The sequence below is a fragment of the Pipistrellus hanaki genome (assembly GCF_964339955.1).
Source record: "Pipistrellus hanaki genome assembly, chromosome: 6".
NCBI lineage: Eukaryota > Metazoa > Chordata > Mammalia > Chiroptera > Vespertilionidae > Pipistrellus > Pipistrellus hanaki.
This window is the reverse complement of record NC_140508.1, coordinates 35,544,929-35,565,667: the sequence shown is the minus strand read 5'-3', so window position 1 is coordinate 35,565,667 and position 20,739 is coordinate 35,544,929. Positions and strand designations below refer to the sequence as shown.

The 20,739-nt window shown below is 61.1% G+C and overlaps 2 protein-coding genes across 4 annotated transcripts; one reads left to right on the top strand and one right to left on the bottom strand.

Moving 5' to 3' along the window:
- Positions 1 to 1,647: 1,647 nt before the first annotated feature.
- NECAB3 (N-terminal EF-hand calcium binding protein 3) lies at positions 1,648 to 17,302 on the top strand. Of its 3 annotated transcripts, none has more exons than XM_084887792.1 (13): positions 1,648 to 1,905; positions 3,782 to 3,806; positions 5,221 to 5,329; positions 6,463 to 6,488; positions 6,680 to 6,777; positions 14,106 to 14,248; positions 14,495 to 14,613; positions 14,744 to 14,823; positions 14,925 to 14,978; positions 15,494 to 15,606; positions 15,770 to 15,847; positions 16,307 to 16,398; positions 16,493 to 17,302. In XM_084887792.1, the coding sequence occupies exons 1-13, from the start codon at positions 1,795 to 1,797 to the stop codon at positions 16,519 to 16,521; spliced, it is 1,077 nt and encodes a 358-aa protein (XP_084743918.1). In that variant the 5' UTR covers positions 1,648 to 1,794; the 3' UTR covers positions 16,522 to 17,302. The 3 variants fall into 3 exon arrangements, with proteins under 3 accessions (XP_084743918.1, XP_084743917.1, XP_084743919.1); XM_084887791.1 differs by having other exon boundaries at positions 1,673 to 1,905; positions 14,693 to 14,823; XM_084887793.1 differs by lacking the exon at positions 1,648 to 1,905 and adding an exon at positions 3,548 to 3,709.
- On the bottom strand, positions 7,878 to 9,197 carry ACTL10 (actin like 10). Its single transcript, XM_084887790.1, has one exon. It carries the CDS (start codon positions 9,101 to 9,103, stop codon positions 7,943 to 7,945), a length of 1,161 nt encoding a protein of 386 aa, XP_084743916.1. The 5' UTR covers positions 9,104 to 9,197; the 3' UTR covers positions 7,878 to 7,942.
- Positions 17,303 to 20,739: the final 3,437 nt, after the last annotated feature.

Here is a 20,739-nt window from a genome sequence, read left to right as displayed (position 1 = left end):
CTTTCTAAAATATGTTATTGATTTCAGAGAGGAGGGAGAGGGAGAGATGAAACATCAATGATGAGAGAGAATCGTCGATCGGATGCCTCCTGCACGCCCTCTACTGGGAATCGAGCCCACAACCTGGGCATGTGTCCTTGACCAGAATCAAACCCAGGACCCTTCAGTCCACAGACCAATACTCTATCCACTGAGCCAAACCAGCTAGGGCAGCCATTCTCTACTTGCCTTCTCCCTGTCCCTACTTAGTGCCATTTCATTGGAGCCTCACTGCCTCAAGAAGAAGGGTAGGCTTCATCACCACCATTTCTGTCCGAACTCAAAAGACTGATCCAACGGAGCAATAATGGGAACTCCCCTCTCCACAGCCCCAGAGAAGCTGCTCTGCTCTGTTCCTTCCAGATGTTTCTGTGCAACAAATAATCACAACCGGCCAGTCCGTGTCAGGATCTTTCAGGTTCTGGGGACACACGTTCCCTCCTTTCATGAGGCTCATAATCGGTTGGAGGGGACTCAAAGTCAGGGAGGGCTTCCTGAGAGAGTGCTTGTAGTTAGCGGAAGAGGAGGGCATGAGCACAGCAGGCAGAGGGCAGTGTGGACCAAGGCCCTGCAGCAGGAGGGAGCAGGCACAGGGTCAGGTTTTGCTGGAGTTGGGTAAGGACCTCGGAGGAGAGAAATTCAGTTGGGCTTTATTCAGGGGACAAGACTCCCCAATGAGCCTGGGGAGTGATGTCTTATTTTATATTTTATTTATTTTAAAATATATTGACTTCGTACAGAGAGGAAAAGAGAGTTAGAAACATAGATGAGAGAAAGTCATTGATCAGCTGCCTCTTGCACACCCTCTACTGGGGATATGCCTGCAACCAAGGTATATGCCCTTGACCGGAATCAAACCCAGGACCCTTCAGTCCCCAAGCCGACACTCTATCCATTGAGCCAGACCGGTTTCGGCCTTATTTTATATTTTAAATATTGTGGAAGGGGGGTTAGGATGGCAGAGGGGAGGATGGAATTGAAGGTGTCCACACAGACCTATTTTACGAACCCTTAGGTGGGCTTTGAGCCAGTCCCTATTTTAAGCCCTTTATAGTCTGCATCCTCACAATTCTATGGAGTGTCTACTACCGTGTTTCCCCGAAAATAAGACATCCTCTGAAAATAAGACCTAGTGCATGGAAAGATAAGACATCCCCTGAAAATAAGACCCTACTTTGGGAGAAAAAAATTAATATAAGACACTGTCTTATTTTCGGGGAAACAGGGTATTGCCCCGATTTTGCGAAGGGGATACAGATGCTCAGGTGAATTCATTGGGGTAATTCATTGCGTGTCACGGTATTGGCTGGTTTGCTGGCCCCTTAAGGGTGTGGGACCTGCCGCTGGGCGTGTGCAGCCCTCAGTCCTGCTCCTGGCCGCGTGGTGCTCCCCGGCGGACAGGGAAAGCCCTCCGGCCAGGTTCCTTCGCGGAGGCCACTGTCCAGGAAGCCCCACGGTGAACGGTGCTCGGCATCTCCGCTGTGCACTTGCTTGTAACTCACGGGAGGAAGTTTGCTCCCCTCTTCCAGCCCGGGCACCGCCCTGGAGGGGCTCTCAGGCTCCGGGCGGGGAGGGGCGCTGGCGGCCGCGGGCCGTGGGCGGGGCTGCGGGGCGGCGCCCTCGGCGTGTGCCGGCGCCCATAGGCGGGCGCCCCCTCCCAGGCTCCGCTCTCCAATCTCCGATCCCGGCCGTGGCCGTGGCCGTGGCCGCTGCGTTCCGAGCCGCAGCCGCAGCCCAGCCAGAGCCGGCGGCGCCATGGCGTGCGCGGGGCTGCTCACCGTGTGCCTGGTCCGGCAGCCCGCGCCCCGGCCCCCGCGGGCGCCCTCGCCGGCCTCCGGCCCCGCGGGACACGCGCTCTTCCAGGACGTGAGTGGGGAGGGGGCGGGGGGCGTCGGCTCTGCTGGCCCCGGGGGTTGGCAGTGTCTCCTCAGGTCTGTCTCCCCAGGTCTGTCTGGTCGTCTCTCTCTCTCTCTCTCTCTCTCTCTCTCTCTCTCTCTCTCTCTCTCTCTCTCTCTCTCTCTCTCTCTCTCTCCTACCTCTGTCTGTGTCTCCCCTCCAGGTTGGTTTAGGGCCCTGCCTGCCTCTGGGTTTCTGTCTCATTCTCTTTCTCTGATCCTGCTGTCCCTGCCTCCAAGTCTCCCTTCTCCATCTCATTGCCTTTGTTGCCTGTTCTCTTGTCTCATTCTTTCTCACCTCCTTGTCTCTGGTGACACTGCCCTCCCCCCTTCTTCCCCGCACCCACCCCGTCTCTGTGTCTGGTGGGGAGAGACTCCCAACACTTGGTCCCCGGAGCAGTTGCACTGCCCTCTCTGGCGGCCCCTGGATGGGCTGGTCCAGCGAGGGGGCTTGGAGGAATGAGACCCAGTGCTGACCCCCGAGCCCCTGAGACCTGACCCAGGGCCGTGGGCTCCCACAGTTGGTCAGTGTTGCCCAAAGTCATCCTCTGGGGTCTGTGCACCTCTGTGGGTGGCGGGTGTCTGCAGGCCCATGGGCAGCAGCGTGGAGTAGCCTGGCCGTCGTCAATGCCCTGAGCCCCTTCCCCACCTTTCACCCCACGCTCAGTCCCACCTGGTCCTCCTCATGCTCCCACCCCCGAGGCCCTTGCCGGTGGGAAAGGCTGTGCTCCTGTCCCTTCCCCACGGCCCCTGGTGACTCAGCACCTTGACCACAGTCCTCTTGGCTGGAAGGGACTGACCCTCCCATTTCCTAGATGGAAAAAATAAGGCCTGAGGTGTTAGGGGGGTGTCTAAGATCACCCATGGAGACGGGCATGCTAGGGTGTGGCCCCAGGTGTCCTCATTCCCAGCTTGGCTCTCTTATACCCCCTCCCCCAGTATCTCCTGCCCCCGCCAGGCTAAGCTGGGCTGCTGCGACCTCAAGCCATGCAGAGCTCTCAGACTTCCGACGTGTAGTTAGATTTATTCCTGAGACTCACCTATACTGAGAAAACGGCCAGAGGGGGTGATGCTGAGAACTTCGAGCTGTTAGGGGCTCTCTGGCCAGGCTTTGGCCTGCCTCTCCTTGCCGGGCTGCTGGTCCCCTTTGCTGGGCTGCTTTAGGTGATCTGGAGTCTGGTCCCTGGAGAGGCAGCACCATGTCTCTTGACTCTGTGCCTTTCTGTTTACCTGCCTCTGTTGCCCTGCATCTCTGCTACACACACACACACACACACACACACACACACACACACACACAATGAGTCGGCCTCGCAGGAAGCCCCAGTCCTGGAAGGGTTAACCCCAGTCTGCTCTGCCAGGTCCTGGGCTAAAGCGAAGACACCAGCAATGGAAGGACAAGCACACAAACCAACAGCCGAGAGTGGGCAGAATCTGGGATGGACCATGCCCACTGCAGATTTGGGGGTTCAGTCTGGGACAGTTGTCCAGGATTCTCAGGCCGCATCTTGGCCCATTTCCCCATCTTCCGCAAGCTGGGACTCTGCCAAGGGCTGATGCATCAGACAGAAATCAGGATATACTCTGTGGGAGGCGGGGGTGCAAGGAGCTGGCCTGGAGCACCCCCCATGAAGCCAAGCTCCGCAGGAAAAGTGAGCAAGCAGAGGGACCTGCTGTGTGCTCTTCCTCTGCCCGCTCATTGGAAAGCTCCTGGAGGGCTGAGCTGGGCAGGAGGGAAGGCTAGGCAAGGGGGCAGGCTGGCCCGCTGGGGCCCTGTCAGGGAGGGCAGGGGCCTCTTACCTCCCAGACTCCACTCACAGCTCCATCCATGCCTCTTTGTCCTCTAGGTTTTCCGCAGAGCAGACAAGAATGGTGAGTGTGGCTTTCCCGGGCCCCACGGTGGGAGGAACAGTGGGGGGCATCATGGAGGCTTGGGGGACTTGGGGGCACAGTCTAGAATGGAGAAAAATTTGACCCAAAGCTAGAGAATCAATCAAGGCATCCTTCCTGGAGGAAGTGCTGTTTTGAGCCACGTTTGGCAGGCTGGAGAGTGGAGGGAGAAAGGAGAGGTTTGCTTTCACGCAGCGCCCTGGCACAGAGATAGGTACCCGTGCCTTTCTCTATACGACTTTGTGATCTTTACCCCATTTCACAGACAGAGCAACAGGGGCCCGGAGAGGTAAAGCAGGTTGCCTGAGGTCACGCATCCTTTAACCCAGGTCTGCATGATGCTTGGCCCCAGGCTCCCTGTGTGAGAGTCTGGGAAGTGTGGGCTAATGGGGATGAGGCCCTGTGGGGACTTTTAGATTTTCAGCGGGTTCAGTCGCTCTCCATATGACCAGCTGTCTGGGTCAGGAGGGCTGGGCATGACAGAGCTGGCTCCAGGGAATCGTCTCCGTCTGCCCCGGGGCCTGGGCAGTCGCAGACCCGGGTCTAGGAGAACCTTGGAAGTGAAGCAGGGGACCCTGCAGGCAGGGGATCGCCCAGGGGTGACCCAGCACAGCCCACCGTACCCTGCCTGGCTGGGCGAGGATCTGACCTCACTTCCATGTGGCTCTTCGGACCCTCTTGTGTTTCGGCCTCCTTGAAATAGGATCGTGTCCCTACCCTCCGGCCCTTCTCTTTAGGTCTCTTCAACATGTAGAGACCATTTGTCCCAATCCATGGCTCAGGACCCATAGTCTCATTTGGATCAGAGCATTCTGTCCGATCCCCCTGCTTAGACCTGAGGGCCAGCTCCCCAGTGCCTGTGGCCGCCCCCCTCAGTGTGCTCAGCCTCTGCTGCACGCACAGGGGACAGGAAGCTTATTCGCTCTGCAGCCGGGCTGCTGCTCACAGGGGCCCAGCCCTTGGGAAGGCCCATCGGCCTCCCCGTGGCTCCTCTGTACAAAGGCTGTCCTCCTCCTGGCGCCAGGCTGCCAGCACGTGAGGCGACTCTCAGCCCCCCAAGTCCTCCACGTGACATCGAGGCCCTGCCGTGATCAGGCTGTGTCCCGGGCTGTTCCTTTGTGTCTTCCTTTAGCAAACGTTTATGGAGTCCCTACCCACGGCCACATGTGTAATGCCCCGCTTGGGCGCAGGCACCGTGGTCCCTGTGCCTTAAGTGGGCCTCTCCAGGGGTTCCTGCTCTTGTCCCCAACAGCCAGGCCCCCCCGCCAAGCTCAGAATCCATTCCCCCTGGCCGGGTGGGTGTGATACGCTGTGAAGCCTTTGGGGGGCCTGGGCCTGGCGGCAGGGGTGCAGCCAGGGGTCGGGGGTATGGACGCTGTCCCCTGTCCACCACCAGACGATGGTAAGCTCTCCTTTGAGGAATTCCAGAATTACTTTGCGGATGGGGTTCTCAGCGCCCGGGAGCTTCGGGAGCTGTTCGGCGGCATCGACGGGCGCTCCGCTGAGTGAGTACAGGGGCGACGGACCAGCCGTGGGCGGATGGCTCCTCATGGCGGACAGGGGACAGAAGAAGAGGGGATGGAGGGAGGGGCATCCGGGCTCAGCGCCAAGTTTCACCCACCCACTCGCTGCCTCCCCAGCTTCAGCCTTGCCCGCCACATTCCAACTAGGACCTTAAAATAGCCAGACCTGAGTCACCGCGGTGGCTCAGCCCACAGCTGCCCCCTCCCCACTCCTGCCTCCTGAGGATGCCTGGGGACAGCGGGGCCTGCCTGCTCCCGCCCCTGGATGCAGGGACATGAGCACGCACACACCACCTCACGTGTGCTCCCCATCCACACGCCTCAGCCCGCGTTTGCATGCTTTCCTTCCCATGCTGCCTCACACGGGAGCGACACACACACACAAGCTGTCCCTCCCTCTCTCTGACCTCCTCCCCTCATCTCCTTAGAATGGATTGTGAGCGCCCTCGCTGGTTTTACCCAGTGGTTAGAACGTGGGCTTGTGGACCGAAGGCTCACAAATTCGATTCCGGTCAAGTGCCTGTGCCTCGGTTACAGTCTCGATCCCTGGCTCTGTCCGGGTACATATGGGAGGCAGCCCATAGTTGTTTCTCTCTCACATTGATGTTTCTCTCTCTGTGTCTCTTCCCTGCCCTTCTATTCTCTCTAAATCAATTGAAAAAATACCTTCAAGTGAGGATTAACAGAAAAAAAAAAAAAAGAATACATTAGAGGACTGGGCAGGACCCTTTGTCTGCACCCCCTGCACCTCACCGCCAGACATTCTGTATGTCCCCGCCTCGGCTTCCCTTCCCAGCTCTGACCACTCCTCTCTGGCCTGTGTCCACATCAGTCTCTCTTGGCCCAGAGTGGGTGTGAGTTTCTGCCCTCAGGGAGGGTCTGAGGGGCAGTAGTATCCTTGCTCCCTCCCACCCCCCCTGCCCCCGCCGCCCTGCCCCACAGCCCCTGCCCACTGAGCAGCTCAGCCTGGGGTGGGGTCCGGAGTGGCCGCCTTGTCAGGCTCAGCTGGGTGGGGAGGGAGGGGGAGAAGCAGGCCTGTGCTGGCTGCGCTTCGAAGTCCCAGTTCACCAGGCCCAGCTGGGAGGGTCTGAAGGGCACCTCTCTTTTCTCTACAGCAATTTGGAAACCGAGAAACTGTGTGGTGAGTAAGCCCACTGGGCTCTTGTCTCCCGGGCCCTCTGGACAGATGGGTGTGACGAGGGCCAGGGGCTGGTCTCCTGGGAGAGTAGGATGGGCTGGGTTCGGCACAGGAGGCTGGTTGGCTATTGAGGAATTCCCCGTTGGGTAGATGGGGGCAGGGCGGGAACCGTCGAGCACCCCCTCTGCCCGCAGACTACTTCTCGGAGCACCTGGGTGTCTACCGGCCGGTGCTGGCCGCGCTGGAGTCCCTGAACCGGGCAGTGCTCGCCGCCATGGACACCACCAAGCTGGTGAGCGAAAGGGCTGCTATGGTGGGTGTAGTTCAGGGGGTCAGCCGTGCTGTGGGAGCCTCCCCTGGCTTAGGCGGTTGAGCTAGCAGGCTGGGTTCAAGTCCTGGCTCTCCCACTTTCCGTTTGTGTACCGTTGGCTCTCCGGGCCTCAGCGCCCTCATCTGTACGCTGGGGGTAAAACGAGAGCCTGCCTCCCTGCGCTGGTGACCAGCGAATGGAAATGAAGGCAGGGATTTTGTCTTCTTCTCTATCCCCAGCGCTCAGAGCGCCGCCTGGCACACAGCAAGTGCTCAGCCGCTGGAGCTGCTGCGGCTGCTGTTGATTATCGGCAGGCCTAACTGTTGCGGGGTACTGCGGCCAGGACTCCGTAGGGATGGGTGGGGGTGCGCTGGGCTTGCACGTGTGTCCACAGGCCCAGGCGGGTGTGCAGAGCCTCTGGGGGTGGAGCCAGGCCTGAGGACGGTAGGGAGCATTCAGCAAGTGCTCGCCCACGTGTGTGCGCACGTGCGGACGTGTGTGCGCCAGCAGAAACAGTGCTCACAGCCCGGGCTCCAGCCTTTGTAGGGTGACTTCAAAAACCCACACGCCACCCATGCCTTTGTGTGTTCCTTTTAGATGTTTCCCGCAGCTTTAATGAGGGGGCCGGGAGGGAGCCGGGAGTGAGCCTGGCTTTCCTGGTGCTTGGCTTCTCTGCAGGAGGGCAGCTGACACCCGGCCCGCGGACGGTCAGTGAGGACAGTGCTTCCCCTCTGGTTGCTTTCACATGGGACTTGGTAGCTTCTCAAAGGGCCGCCCTTTGGGGTCTGGCGTGGGAAGGGAATCTAAACGGCGCTGTACCATTTGGGGCTGGCGTATTGTGGCAACTTCTGTATCTGCGGCCTGTGCGCGTGTGTGGGCATCGGCTTCCTTATCGCCATGGGGACAGGGCCCTGGGCGTGGGCAGCCCGAGTCGTTAGGGGAATTCAAACCGCAGTGACAGCGAGGGCCCCAGACCACCCCCTCCTGGCCCGGACACGGAGAGGAGGCGACCCATCACCACACAACGACTGACTCTGCGAGCTCCCGCCACCGGACACCTTTATCCGGCACCCGGTGTCCGCTTAGCCCGCCGCGCCTCTGCCCCTGCGGCCCGCTGGCTGCCCCGCCCCTCCCGGTCCGCGCGGACTCAGTTGAAGACTTCGTGCACCAGCCTGGAGCCACACTCGTGGTACATGGCCCGGGTCATCCACTGGCGCTGGAAGTTGTGCAGCGAAGCCATCATGGAGCCGCCCGTCCACACGGCCGTTCCCCGCCCGGGCTGGACCACCAGGCGCGGCCGCAGCGCCCCGGGGCCGTGCTGCTGGCACTGCGCGAGCAGCTCCCGCTCCAGGCGCTCGGTGAAGCCGGGGAAGAGCGTGGAGCCGCCGGCCGGCACCACCGTGTCGGCCAGCCTCCTCCGCAGCGTCTCGGGCACCTTCTGCAGAGCCCAGAAGGCCAGGGTGGCCAGCCCGGGCTCCCGGCGGCCCAGCAGAGCGGGCTGGAAGATGGGCTCCGGGCAGCGGAAGCGCTCGCTGCCGAGGCAGACGGAGCACCCGCTGTCCAGGCGGAACCGGACCGGGCGGTGGCGGGCGGGGTCGTGGAGGTCGCCCTCGAAGTCCAGGGAGACGTAGCAGCAGCGCTTCTTGAGCTGCGTGACGGCCTTGCGGGGCAGGCTCTGCAGCAGCAGGTCGGGGCGCGCCGCCAGCAGCAGGTCCCGCAGGTGGCGGGAGAGCGCGGTGCCCGCCACCTCCAGCCGGAAGGTGGCCTCGTGCCACGAGTGGCCGGCGTAGATGGGGGTGGCGTGGCACACCCCCGCGCCCGCCTCCACGGCCAGCCCGCTGAGGGCGCCGGTGGAGCAGACGGCCAGCGCCGCCGAGCTGGCCATGTGGCACGCGGGCACCGCCAGGGCCTCGAACAGCAGCTCCGCCGCGCGCTCCCGGCTGGAGGGCGGCGCCGAGGGCGAGTCGCTCACCAGCACCGGCCACTGGTCCGGCCGCACCCGCAGCCCGCACACCAGCAGGCGCTCCCACAGCCCCTCCAGCGCCTCCCAGTCCACCACCGTGCCGTGCTTGATGGGGTGCGCCCGCTCCACGCCCCCCAGCTCACAGCCCAGCGCCCCGGGCAGCAGGGGCTGGTCCCAGCTGGACACGAAGCCGGAGCTCTTCAGCACCAGGCGCGGCTGGTTCTCGCCCGCGAAGCCCGCCTTGGTGAAGCCCGAGCCCTGGTCCACCACCACGGCGATGCGGCCCAGCGGGGGTGGCCGGGCCCGGCGCCTCCCGGACACCGGCACCGCGGCCACCTTCGCCATCTCCGGCCTCAGCCGCGCTCCCAGAGGCGGTTCTGGCCCCGCTGGCCCAGGTGGAGGCCGGCCTTTCAGCTCTTGACTCTGAGCCCTGGGACTAAAGCCCTACCTTCCCGGACTCGGAACGACTCTCCCAGTGTCTGGCTCCGCCTTTTCTGCCCAGAGTGGATGTCCCTTTCCAGCTCCGGGCTCCCTGGAAACCTAGAAGTCCGGCCCAGGCGGTGTCCAGGACCGCTCACCGGGCCTGACGGAGGTAGTTCCTGATTGTGGAGACGGAACCGTGTAGGTCACCAGAGAAGGAAGAGAACTTGGATCCGACTAATTGTGACCTCAGTCCTCAGCACCTGCTGGGCTTCCGCAGACCCCCCCCCCCCACCCGCAATGAAAACACCCTGGACCCTCCTCCCTCCCGGGGCAGGGTCGAGGGCAGTGCATTGGGCATCCAGGAGTCTGGCTGCAACTGCCCAGCACAACCGGTGGTTCCTTCCCCAAACCACTTCCGAGGATCAGATCTACTCCGCCCCCTCCGATGCTGAAGAAAAAGCCCTTAGTCCCAGACCTACAGCCGCTCTGAGGACCTGCGTGCTCATCCTCGAGGGGCCCGGGCAGCCCCCAGGGGGACTCTGCTCTCAGGGACCTCCGCCTGTGGACGCTGTGGGCCTGAGTTTGTGACTCAGCTCTGAGGCTGACTCACTCGGCAAGCAGGTCCTCGTCTTCCTGAGCTCAGATTCTTCCTCCAAAAGCAGGAACCGTCACGCACAGGAAAGAGGCCGCGTCTGGTCTCTGCAGAGTCCCATTCTCTCGAGGACCATTCTGGTTGCAAGTTGAAGACCCACTCACGAGAGTGGAAGCTAAAATGAGGGTTTTATTATAAGGATCTTGTATGTGTGATGGAGACCAAAGGCAAAGGGTGAGAGCAGGCTTAGAGCAGCCTGGAAGCAGGGCCTGACCGCAGGAATCCAGGGTGTGTACTGTCTGTGTGTGTTTTTATTCTGAAGATTGGCTCCAGCCCGTGCGTGTTCCCGTAGAAAACAGCCTATGGCCCCTGAGTGACTGTCCCAGGGAAGGGGCTGATGGGACCCAGGGCTTAGGGCCAGGAGGTGTGGTCACATTGAGGAACTGGGTTACGCTGATTGTAATTGTGTGAGTGGCAGGGGAGGGTCGGTTCTTACAAACCGCAGGGGCGAAGCTATGGGTCATGGAGCCGCCAGCAGGAGGCGGGCAACGTGGAGGAGCCCCTGACAGGAACACCTCCAGCAGGAGCTGGGCCTGTGGCTTCAGGAGCTGGGCCTGCCCCTGCTGCTTCTGCCCCCAGCACCGTCCTGAGGTTGGCCGCCGGCGGAAAGACGGCACCGGTTCGAAGGGCTGGGGAGGCTCTAGGTTCGGACCAGGTTGGGGACCGGGACAGTGAAGAGCGGCAGCTGCACAGCGCCACCCGCTGGACCCCTCGTGGGTGCTCAGGGCGGTGAGCCTCACATTGGAGATCACACGTGGCAACGTAGCCAGAGCAGGTGAGGGTGGGAGTCAGAGAAGCCCCAGAGGAAGAGAGGTTGGGGGTTGGGCTTGCGAATCCCAGTAGTAGGTTTGGGTGTTTCCCTGTGGGCAGTGGGGAACCGGTGCGAGCTTATGAGCAAAGGGAACTGCCCCACAGGTAGTTGCGTGGTTTTGAAGGAGCTTTGGCCGCCGTGTGGGGAGAGGATGGAAGAGGGCCTGAGTTTGGGTTGGGAGACAGGTGACTAAGTTCCCGGTGGGTCACCAGGCAGGGAGAGCAGTGAAGGGTCCCTGGGAGGCAGAAGGTGAGTCCCAGGCCCACTCTGCTGGCGGAGGGGCCCTCACAGCTCTCCCGGTGCGGGCTGTTTGGCTGGGACCGGGTGCTGCCTGAGGACTGATGCTGGGGACTGGGAGGTGCCATGCCCAGCGGAAGCAAGCCCCTCCCAGGGCGGCCAAGCCTGGGTGTGCTCAGGCTCAGCCCCCTTGGGTCTGCAGAGCCGGCCCGGAGTGGAGGGGAAGGGGAGCTTCTCCCTTCTCCACTGAGGCAGGACGTCCCCTCCCCGGGGCAGGGGGGCAGGGGCTCTAACTTTTGGGTCACAAGGAAGGAAAAACAGTTTGCTCCCCACCGCTGTTCACACCGCCCCCCCCCCACCCCCCTCCGTCTCGCTCTGGCGCCAGAGCCCTCAGACAGAGCCAGCGGGAGCCGGTCGCTATGCGCTTTTTATTGGGTCGGGGCTGGAGGGGTCAAGGTGCCAGACCAGGTGCGGGGGCCGCGGTTGGGACGCTGTGGATCACCAGGCGCGGGTGGGCACCGGCGGCCCCCTGCGGCCCTGGCCCTGGTCCGGGTCCCGCCCGCTGCGCTGAGCCCCGCCGCCTGCAGCCGCGCGCCGGGGGCCGGGGTCGCCTCGGGCTCCCGCCCGCCACTCGGTGCCGTCGCCCGCTCCGCGCATCCTGGGGGGCGCCGCCAGGGAGCCCCCCGGCTCCTCGCTCGGCCGCCCGGGCCCCGGGCCCCGGCCCACCGCCGCCTCAGCGAGCTGCGGCCGCTCGGCCGAGAAGAGCAGCAGGATCTTGGTCTGCGGGTGGGGCAGCGGGTGAGGGAGAGGGCGTCGTCCCCCCCCCCACCCCCCCCCCCCCCCCCCCGGGACCCTGGCCGCCCTGGTCCTGTCTACCGAGGCCATGCCCTCTCTGTTTCCGGACCCCGCCATCCTCCATGCCCGGGAGGGGGATCCCCACTCTGCTCCGTCACCAGGGATCCCCGCCTCCCAGGCTGACCCGAGACCACCGTTCTGGGATCCCTGTCTGCCCACTGGAGGGGAACAGTAGCCTGTTTTGAGGCGAGGGGTTGGAAAGGGGCTTACGGAAACCCTTGGGGCTCATAACCCAGAGATGCCAATCATGCTGGCACCTCCCCCACGGATCCATCCAGGTGGTAAAATCCCCTTCTGCTCACCCTTCCGACTCCCAAGTCCCATCCGTCTCCTGGTCTCTGGAACCCCTGCCCTCTCTTCTGGGCATTTAGGACCCCATCCATACCCAGTGCGTTTCTGGGACCCTCCTCCCCAGGAGGGATTCTCTAACCTCCTAGTTCATGGCCCTGGGACTTCGGAACACAAGGCCTACACTCCCAGCATCCCCGCCGGCCGCCTGTCCGTGTTCCCCTGCCCCTCCCACCCGCCACTTACGCCCGACTTCCGCCGGAAGCAGCTGAACGGCCGTCTCCCCGGGGCCTTGTCCGTATCGGGTGGCCTCTTCTTGCCAACCTCCTTGGGCACCTTGGTCCTTTTGTGGGAACCGCTGTTTCCCATGGCAGGACTGGTTCGCGCTGGGTCCTCGGCCCATGCTGCCCCGCCCTGCCCTCTGGCCAGGGAGCCCTGCCCCAGCATTGTCCCTGAGGCCACTTTGTGACCTCATGGGTCGACCTCACCAGCTCCAGGCTCTGGGCATCTCACAGAACCCACAGGCGAGTCTTGGCTCCATTCACTCTGTGATTTCAGGCCTGTAAAAGGGCTGATCATAAATGAGGCAGTGTTTCATTATCGGCCTGGGTCCAGTAATGAAGGTGCTTAGTGATGAGAACAGGGATTTCTGTGGCCTAAGTTTGAATTCTGGCTCTGTTCCTAACTAGCTGTGTGATCTTGGCCAAGGTAATTAGCTGTTCTAAATCTCAGTCTTCTTATCTGCAAATGGGGTCCTTCATGGGTCTCTGTAATCGTTAAGAGGATTAAGTGAAATTCTGCTTGGAACAGGGCCTGGCACAGAATAGATGCTTGTGTCAGCTGGGTTCTTTGGTTGCAAGCAACAGAAGCTGACCAGTCATTTTAAGTGCCCCAAATGGAATTTATTGGAAGGATTTTAGAGAGCTCAGAGCATGGCCAGAAGTCTGGGGCAGGACAGAAGTCTAGAGAGAGATCAGAAACCACTGGCCTGTCTGAGAATGCGAGGACCCCCCCCACCCCCCGTCCTTGCCTCTCCGCAGAAGTCTCCGCATAAGCCTGGCCCAGCAGGGCCCACCTGACGGCAAAGCCCCTGTGGGTGGTGCCTCTGGGGCCCCTCGAAGAGGGAGAGCAGCACCTGGGCCGTGGCTCCTGACGGCCGGGCACATGGTCTGCTCTCTCTGCCCTTTTTGGGAGGCGAAGGGAGGCTGGTTGTGTAGGTTGGGCTCAGGGCTGGGATGTGTGTGTGATGACAGTAACTTGGCTGTCTTGTGTCTGCAGCTCCTAGTAAAAGGCTCTCAGTAAATGTCTGTTACATGGATGAGTGAATGAATGAATGCGTGCATACACTGAGTGGCCAGATTATTATGATCTCTGAATGCATAATAATCTGGTCACTCAGTGTATATCCTATATAATGAAAGGCTAATATGCACATTGTCCCCTCGACCAGGAGTTCGACCAGCAGGCAGGCTGGCCAACTGCCCATGTCCCCACCCCCTGGCCAGGCTGGCCGGACCCCACCCATGCACGAATTCATGCACCAGGCCCCCCCCCCCCCAAATATGTAATAATAATCTGTCCACTCAGAGTGTGTGTGTGTATATGTGTGTTTATATACACACACACACTGAGTGGCCAGATTATTATGTGTTCAGGGATCATAATAATCTGCCCACTCAGTGTATATAGCCTGTGACTTTGTGGCCAACTGGTGAGAATGGGGCCATATCACACCGTCATTTTGCCTCGTGTCAAAATAGGTCTTGGGATACCCTATGACCTGCCCTATCCGCAACCCCCACCCCAGCCTAACTGTGCAGGGGCCTCCCTGGCTGAAGGTGGTAGCTCCATTATAGAAGGGGCCCTGGGCCCAGAGAACAGCAGATAACGCCTTACAAGTTGGCCTCATACTTCCCTGGAGGGAGGCCAGGCCCTGTGCCCTCCTGCTATGCCAGGTCTGCAGGCCTCTTTGCGATGCCACTGCGGCTCTGATGGGGAGGGGGGAGGAGCAGGGATGGCTCCTCCTTCAGAAAGATAGACTTGGAGCCCAGAGGTGCTGACTGTGTCCCCTCTGCCCCCAGGAGTATGAGCGGGCCTCCAAGGTGGACCAGTTTGTGACTCGCTTCCTCCTGCGGGAGACGGTGAGCCAGCTCCAAGCCCTGCAGAGCTCGCTGGAGGGGGCGTCAGACACCCTGGAGGCCCAGGCCCAGACCCGTGGGCCGCGGTATGTGAGGAGCCCTGGGCCCATCCTCTCCACGTCAGTCCCTCCGCTTTCCTGCATCGGGTAGTTTCTGCCGATGCTTGCCCTGGGGCAGGGGGCCATAAAGGTGCGAGAGGCCGGCTGGCTTTGGAGCTAGGGCCTCCCTATCCCCGATGCCTGTCTTGCCCCACCCAAGCCTGGTCCTTCTGGGGGCCCCGGTCCCTGGCCCTGAGGGTCTGCCGGCCGTGCACTGAGCCTCCACTCCCTCAGGTCAGACGAAGAGCGAGTGGAGGTGCAGAGCAGGCCCCGTGGCGGCCGGCGGGCGGGGCGCAGGGCCTTGCGGAGCGTCAGCCGGTCGCCCACCTGGTCTCCTGGCTCCTCTGACGCAGGTGTGCTGTGGTGGGGGGAGGGCTGGCTGAGGGGACCCAGAGCAGCGCCCCCAGTGCCTGCTCCTCCACTGCCCCCCAGTTCCTCCTGAGGGGCCTCCCCGCCTGAATTCCCCTGTGGGCCCCGCCCCAGGGCAGAGCTCGGAGGCCGAGAGGCAGTGGCGGCTCCAGGTGAACCGTCTCCAGGAGCTCATCGACCAGCTCGAGTGCAAGGTGAGCAGCGGAGTGACCGGCGCTCCAGGCGTGGACTTTCCTGGAATTTGCCCAAGACAGGCGCCTGCGGGTGCCTGACCCACACCCCATGTCCCTCACAGGCCCCCCTCCTGGAGCCCCTGCATGAAGAGGATCTTACCAAGGGACCCAGCTCGGTGAGGCTGGGGAGGGGGTAGGCAGCGGGGTCTCAGGGGCTGGGTGTCATGAAGTGAGGGCGCTCACAGGGCCAGCTTCCCACCCGGCCTCTGCCCTGCACGCATCTCCGATTTCCCAGCTTTGGCCCAGCCCTCGTCCCCCAGGCCTGGCAGGCAGGCAGGTGCTGGGTTCTGGTCCCTGCTCTGTGACTCCGCAGAAATCACTGCCCCTCTGTGGGCCTCAGTTTCCCTTATCTGCATTTCTGAGTCAGGCAGTGTGGACGGAGGCTGGAGGGGGCAGTGAGAAGTGGAGGCGGGCTGCAGGGGAGACAATGACTGGCTCAGGGCGGCATCCTTGGGGTTGGGAAGAGGAGGATGGAGCCAGGGAGGTTGGGGCCAGGTTGGGGCAGGAGCCCAACCTCAGGGTCAGCCAGGTCTGATGCAAGTCGGGCAGGGTGGGTCCTCCTGGCGGCTACAGCCAGCCTGTCACCGGTGGCCTGCTCTGCCCGAGCTGACGGGGCCACCTCTCTCGCCAGCGCATCCTCGTGTCCCAGAGGCAGGTCCAGGTGGCGGAAGAATCCCTGCAGGACTTCTCCCGGGCCCTGCACTGCTACGTGGACTTCACAGGGGCCCAGAGCCACTGCCTGCAGTGAGTTCCCAGCCTCCGGTGGGCCGGCCAAGGTTGGGGCAGGAGCAGGGGGGAGCACGGGGGCTGAGCATTTTGGGCCAAAGTGCCCATTCGATACCCCAGCCTGGGTGGGCGGCAGGGGTGGCAGCCCAGGCCTGGCCTGGCCATCTCTTTGGCTCTACAGTGTGTCTGCTCAGAAGATGCTAGACAACGCCTCCTTCACGCTGTACGAGTTCTGGCGGGATGAGGCCTCCTGGAGAAGGTACGAATGGCGGTCTAACAACTAGTGTGTATGGAGCGTGGGCCCTGGCGTGAGGAGGGTTCAGATCCTCCTCTCTATTCACTGGCCGTGGGACCTAGAAGAATCACTTACGTAGTCCCTCTGTACCCTGTGGCTTCCTTTCCAAAATGGGAGTGAGAACGGTTCCATCTTCACTGGAGCTGAGTGAGGTGACATGTAAAGAACTGAACACGGCATGTGCACAGAAGATGCTCCGTGAATACACACCGTCACCATTGTGTCACATCCTTTGGCAAGCACTTGTTCCTTCATGTAATCCCCACAGGAGCTAGCACAATAGACACTCTTGTCCCATTTCACAGAGGAGAAAGCTAAGGTTCAGAGAGAGTGTGAGGAAGGACTGGGATCTGAATCCAGGCAGCAGGCCTGGGGTGGGGTTGATCTTTGGGGAAGATCAAGCCCACCCATGGCCCTCCCCAGGCACCAGCAGTCCGCCTGCAGTAAGGCCTTCCAGCGCATCCTCATTGACCACCTGCGGGCCCCGGACACCCTCTCCACTGTGTTCTTCCCAGGTGTGCGGGAGCCCTGACCCTCTCTGTAGCCTTGGGGCCTAGGGAGGGGCGCTGTACCCCTCATGGCCTCTGACCCCCAACCTCTGACCCCCAGCCTCCTGGTGGATTATGAACAATAACTGATCCTGGCCTGCATTAGTCAAGGACCCTGTGGCCCTGCCTGTCTCCTCCTGGAGCTTCTGGACGGTCCATTCAGCATCGAGACCAAGGATGCTGCTGCTCCCAGACCTGGAGTCTGCCTCTGAGGGGCCTCCCAGACCCGCTGGTGCAGAGTCCTCAGTCCAGGGATCAGGACTGGTCTGCTTGCTTTCTATTTCTTTATCGGTGTATTTTATTGTTTGTAGCTTTGGTCTCTGAGGCACTCTGGCCTCTGACTCCGAAGGCCTGGGTTCTGGTCCTCTCTGCCTCTGCCTTGTGTGTGACCAGGGCAGACCCCCTCCTTCCCTTTCCGCGTGAGCCTTGGACTGCCTGGCTGCCCTGTGGGTGCCTGCTTCCTTCCCGCTATCTTGGGGCCAAGTTCTGCTCTTCCTCAACCAGCAACAGAACCAGCGCTGATGCTCAGGGACCCCCATCTCCACCCCAAACCTTGACCCCTGAGGCTGAGCTGGGTCTGTCTACATTGTGGGGTAAGGACCTGGATGTCCCCACCACCCTCCTGGGCTGCGAGCTTCTGACTCTTCAGCACCCTCCACTGCACCAGCGACATCTGGAAGATCCTGGGTTGGTTTGCATGTCATTTGCACATAATTTGCATGTCCATGCCCAACCAAACTCAGGACACTATGGGAAGCCCGGAGGTGACCTTGCCCGGTAGCAATAGTTTGGGGCTGGAGTCACCTGCTGTCCCCAGATGTCTCTGAACCCGAACCCCAGCAGAGAGACAATAAAGGCCGTGGTCGCTTCTGGTGTCGCCTCCTGTCTCCGCAGCCAGGAAGCTGGACGGTGGGGCTCAGGGCAGGAAGCTTCCTTCAGAAACCAGCCCGTTCCCATCTCAAGCCCCCCTGCCTTCATCGCTGCTGACCAGGCCTCCTCAGTCCGGGGCCCTCACAAGCCCTGGCTCTGGGAGTGAGTGTGATCTGTGCTTTCCACCCCGCCCACGGGGGCTCCAGCTTCACCGCCCCTCCCCCACTCTGCCAAAGGGTGTGCACTGGACTTGGGTACTGAGCACAGAGCCTCCTCAGGCTCCCGGAGAGCATAGTTGGGTTCTGTGAAACCTGTCCCCAGGCAGAACCTCCCCCTCCCCCCACCTCTCCTCACCCCCTTCCAGGCCACCCGGCCACCCGGCAGAGCAGCCCAGGGAAGTGAAGGCCGAGTTGGTCTGTCCAGCTTCTGGAGGAACCTGGGGGGGGTTAGGGGGGGGGGTGGGTACGGGCATGGGGTGATGACTGACACTGACGAGGGCTCTAAAGGGAGGTATGTGGCACCACAAGAACAAGATGGCCTCCGACCTTGTCCGGGTGTTGGGTGAGTTGTTGTTCAGGCTTTGAGGGGAAGGAGAACTTGCCTCCCTGAACGGAGGGAAGCCGGCTGTGGGCTGCAGCTGGAGGGAAAAGGGGGCTGACACCAAGGTGGCAGGTGGCAGGGCTTGGAAGGTGCCTCATCCTAGGAAGCCGGGGCAGCCCTTCAGCAGCTGTGACTGGCCAGTGGGCCGAGCGACATTTCCCCAATGTTCTGAATGCCCGGTGGTGCCGGGTCACTGCTGGGTACAGGTATGGCCAGGAGCACAGCTCAGATGGCGGCAGCTCAGGGTGGGTGGCCTGGACTGGGCCTCCAGGGAGGGTCTTCCCTGAGGTTTCCCCCAGTGACTCCTGGGCCGGCACTGTGCCCGGCTCCCTCCGGCCGCCCCTCCCCAGACTCCCGGCGGCTCCCAGGAACGGCTGCCAGCACCTGCGCCACAGCCCTGGGTGGGCCTGAGGAGGTTTCAGTGTCCTTGTCAGAGAAGAAGCCCACTTAGGGCAAATAATTGTGCTTTCCGTTCTGTGTTCTAATTTTTCCGCTTCCTCCACAAAAACAGCAACAGCAAATCCTCAAAACAAAACGAAAAAAACTTCCATCTTAGAACAAAGAAACTGAATTCCTCAAGCTGACACCTCTCAAGGGTCTCCTTAAATTTTGCACCTTTGCCTGCCTCTGCAGTGGAGTTGTAAAAGTTAATACTTTAAAAACAAACAACAAAATACGGGCTATGCTGTCCCTCCCTAGCTGAAGGCTTGGCGGGGCGGGGAGGGTCGGGGAAGCCTCTGCAGACGGTGGGACCAGTAGGGGTCTCCAGACGGATGGTGGGGCGGATAGGCAGTGGGGATGCGGCAGAGGGAGTCCTGGAGGGTAGAGGATTGGAGGAGAGCAGGGGGGCCAGACCAGAGGGAGTGAGCCCGGAGGGTGCCAGACGGGAGTTTCTGGGTGAGGGGTGAGGGGCGTTGGACTGCTTCACTCTCGCAAGCCCCCATCCCCATCTTGCCATTCCCTACCCCCAAGCCTTGGCCGCCATCTCCAGGCTCTTGGCCATGCCCCTGTCCCCAGCAAGGCCCTGGGGCCTTCAGACATTGGTGAAATGCCCCCCAGCCCACTGGCCAGCCACACCTGGCCACACTTCCAGTCTCTGGCCTGGAAGACTATGCCCACCTCGTCATTGGGCTTCTTGTCCCCACTCCTCTCTTAACAGTCCATTCCCCATAATGGAACAGCAGAAGGGGCTTTCAAAGCATTGCCATGGTGACCACATTCCTTGACCAAGACCCTTCAGTATCAAGGTCAAGTTTGATTTCTTGACTCGGCATTCAAGGCCCCTTATAATCAGCCCCCAGTACGTGCAGCCTCCTGTCCCTAAACCATCCCAGATGAGCTGGACTATTCATGACCCCAGTCACCCCTACTCTTGGCCTTTGTCCTCCTTCCCACCCCTGCTCACCACAGAAGCACCAGCTTCGCCTTTATGTAGCAGGTCAAAGCCATCAGGTCCGGGTTATCTTTCTCAAGCCTTGTCCTCAGCACCCTGCTCTTGGTGGCTCTGCAGCTCCTTTCACCAGCCACGGACACCGGCTTTGTGGCAGGTGCTGGGGAGGGTGACATGCCCAGGCTGGTGGTAGTACCCAGGCCAGGGATAGTCAGAGTTCCAAAGCCAGTAGAGCTCCTGGCTCCTGCTAGCTGCCACTCCCCACCCTTTCACCTACGCCCTGCACCTGCCCCTGCCCCTTCCTCCCACCTGTGCTCGTGACTCACCTGCACACATTCGAACCTGCCCGGGGTGGGACTGGCCAGGTGCGAGAGAGTCTAGGCGGCTGCCGCTGGCCTCCAGCTCTCAGTGGGAAATATGCTCACTGAGTGCGCTTAACAGCCTCTGACGGGGTGACACAGGAACTGAGAATGCGGTGGGACCTCACTAAGTCATCCTCAAAACAAATACTACTTGATGCCGACGCCGTTTTGGCTCAGTGGTAGAGCGTTGGCCTGCGGATGGAAAGGTCCCAGGTTTGATTCCGGTCAAGGGCATGTACACTGGTTGCGGGCACATCCCCAGTAGGGGGTGTGCAGGAGGCAGCTGGTCGATGTTTCTAGCTCTCTATCCCTCTCTCTTCCTCTCTGTAAAAAAATCAATAAAATATATTTTTTTAAAAACAAAAACCAAAACAAAACAAAAAAAAGCAAATACTACTTGAGTAAGACCAGGGTCCAGGCAGGATGCTGGACAAAGATGAATCCTTGGAAATCACACATTGGCAGAGAGAAAAGCAGGGTGTCTGGCAGCCTCTGTTTACAGGGCCTCCTAGGTGCCAGGGCGACTCCCATCTGATCACGTTTCACTTCACAGCAGCCCAATGATTCAGGCATCGTCAGCTCCCGTTTACAGGTGAAGAAACAGAGGCTCCACGAGCAAGGCCCCTGCTCCGGGCCACACCGACGCGAAAACCCGCTCAGGGCCGGGGACAGGGGTAGCTCTAACAGAGGGGAGAGTGAGCTGTAGGATGGCAGATGGGGCAGCAAGCAAGAGCCATGGAGCACAGCACAGGCTCTGGTGTGTGTGTGTGTGGGGGGGGTTATTCAGCTCCCAGGCCTCAGAAGGTAGATGGTGGTGGGACCAAGGCCTGATCGTTTATGGAACTTCCTAGGAAGGCACCTGGAGAACGTTAGCTAACCTCGTGGGGCAGAAAGGCGTGCAAAGGCTCAGAAGGAGAAAGGAAAAGTCGCTGGGGTGTGTGCCCTGGATAGGAATCTGGCTTGCGGATGGAGGGCTGGGAAGGGGGCATGTCTGGCTTTGGCCACAAGAGGGCACCTGGCACCAGGCAATGAAGCCTGAAGCTGTCCTGGGGAACGGGATGTTGGTTTCCCCAACCTTCAAAGGGA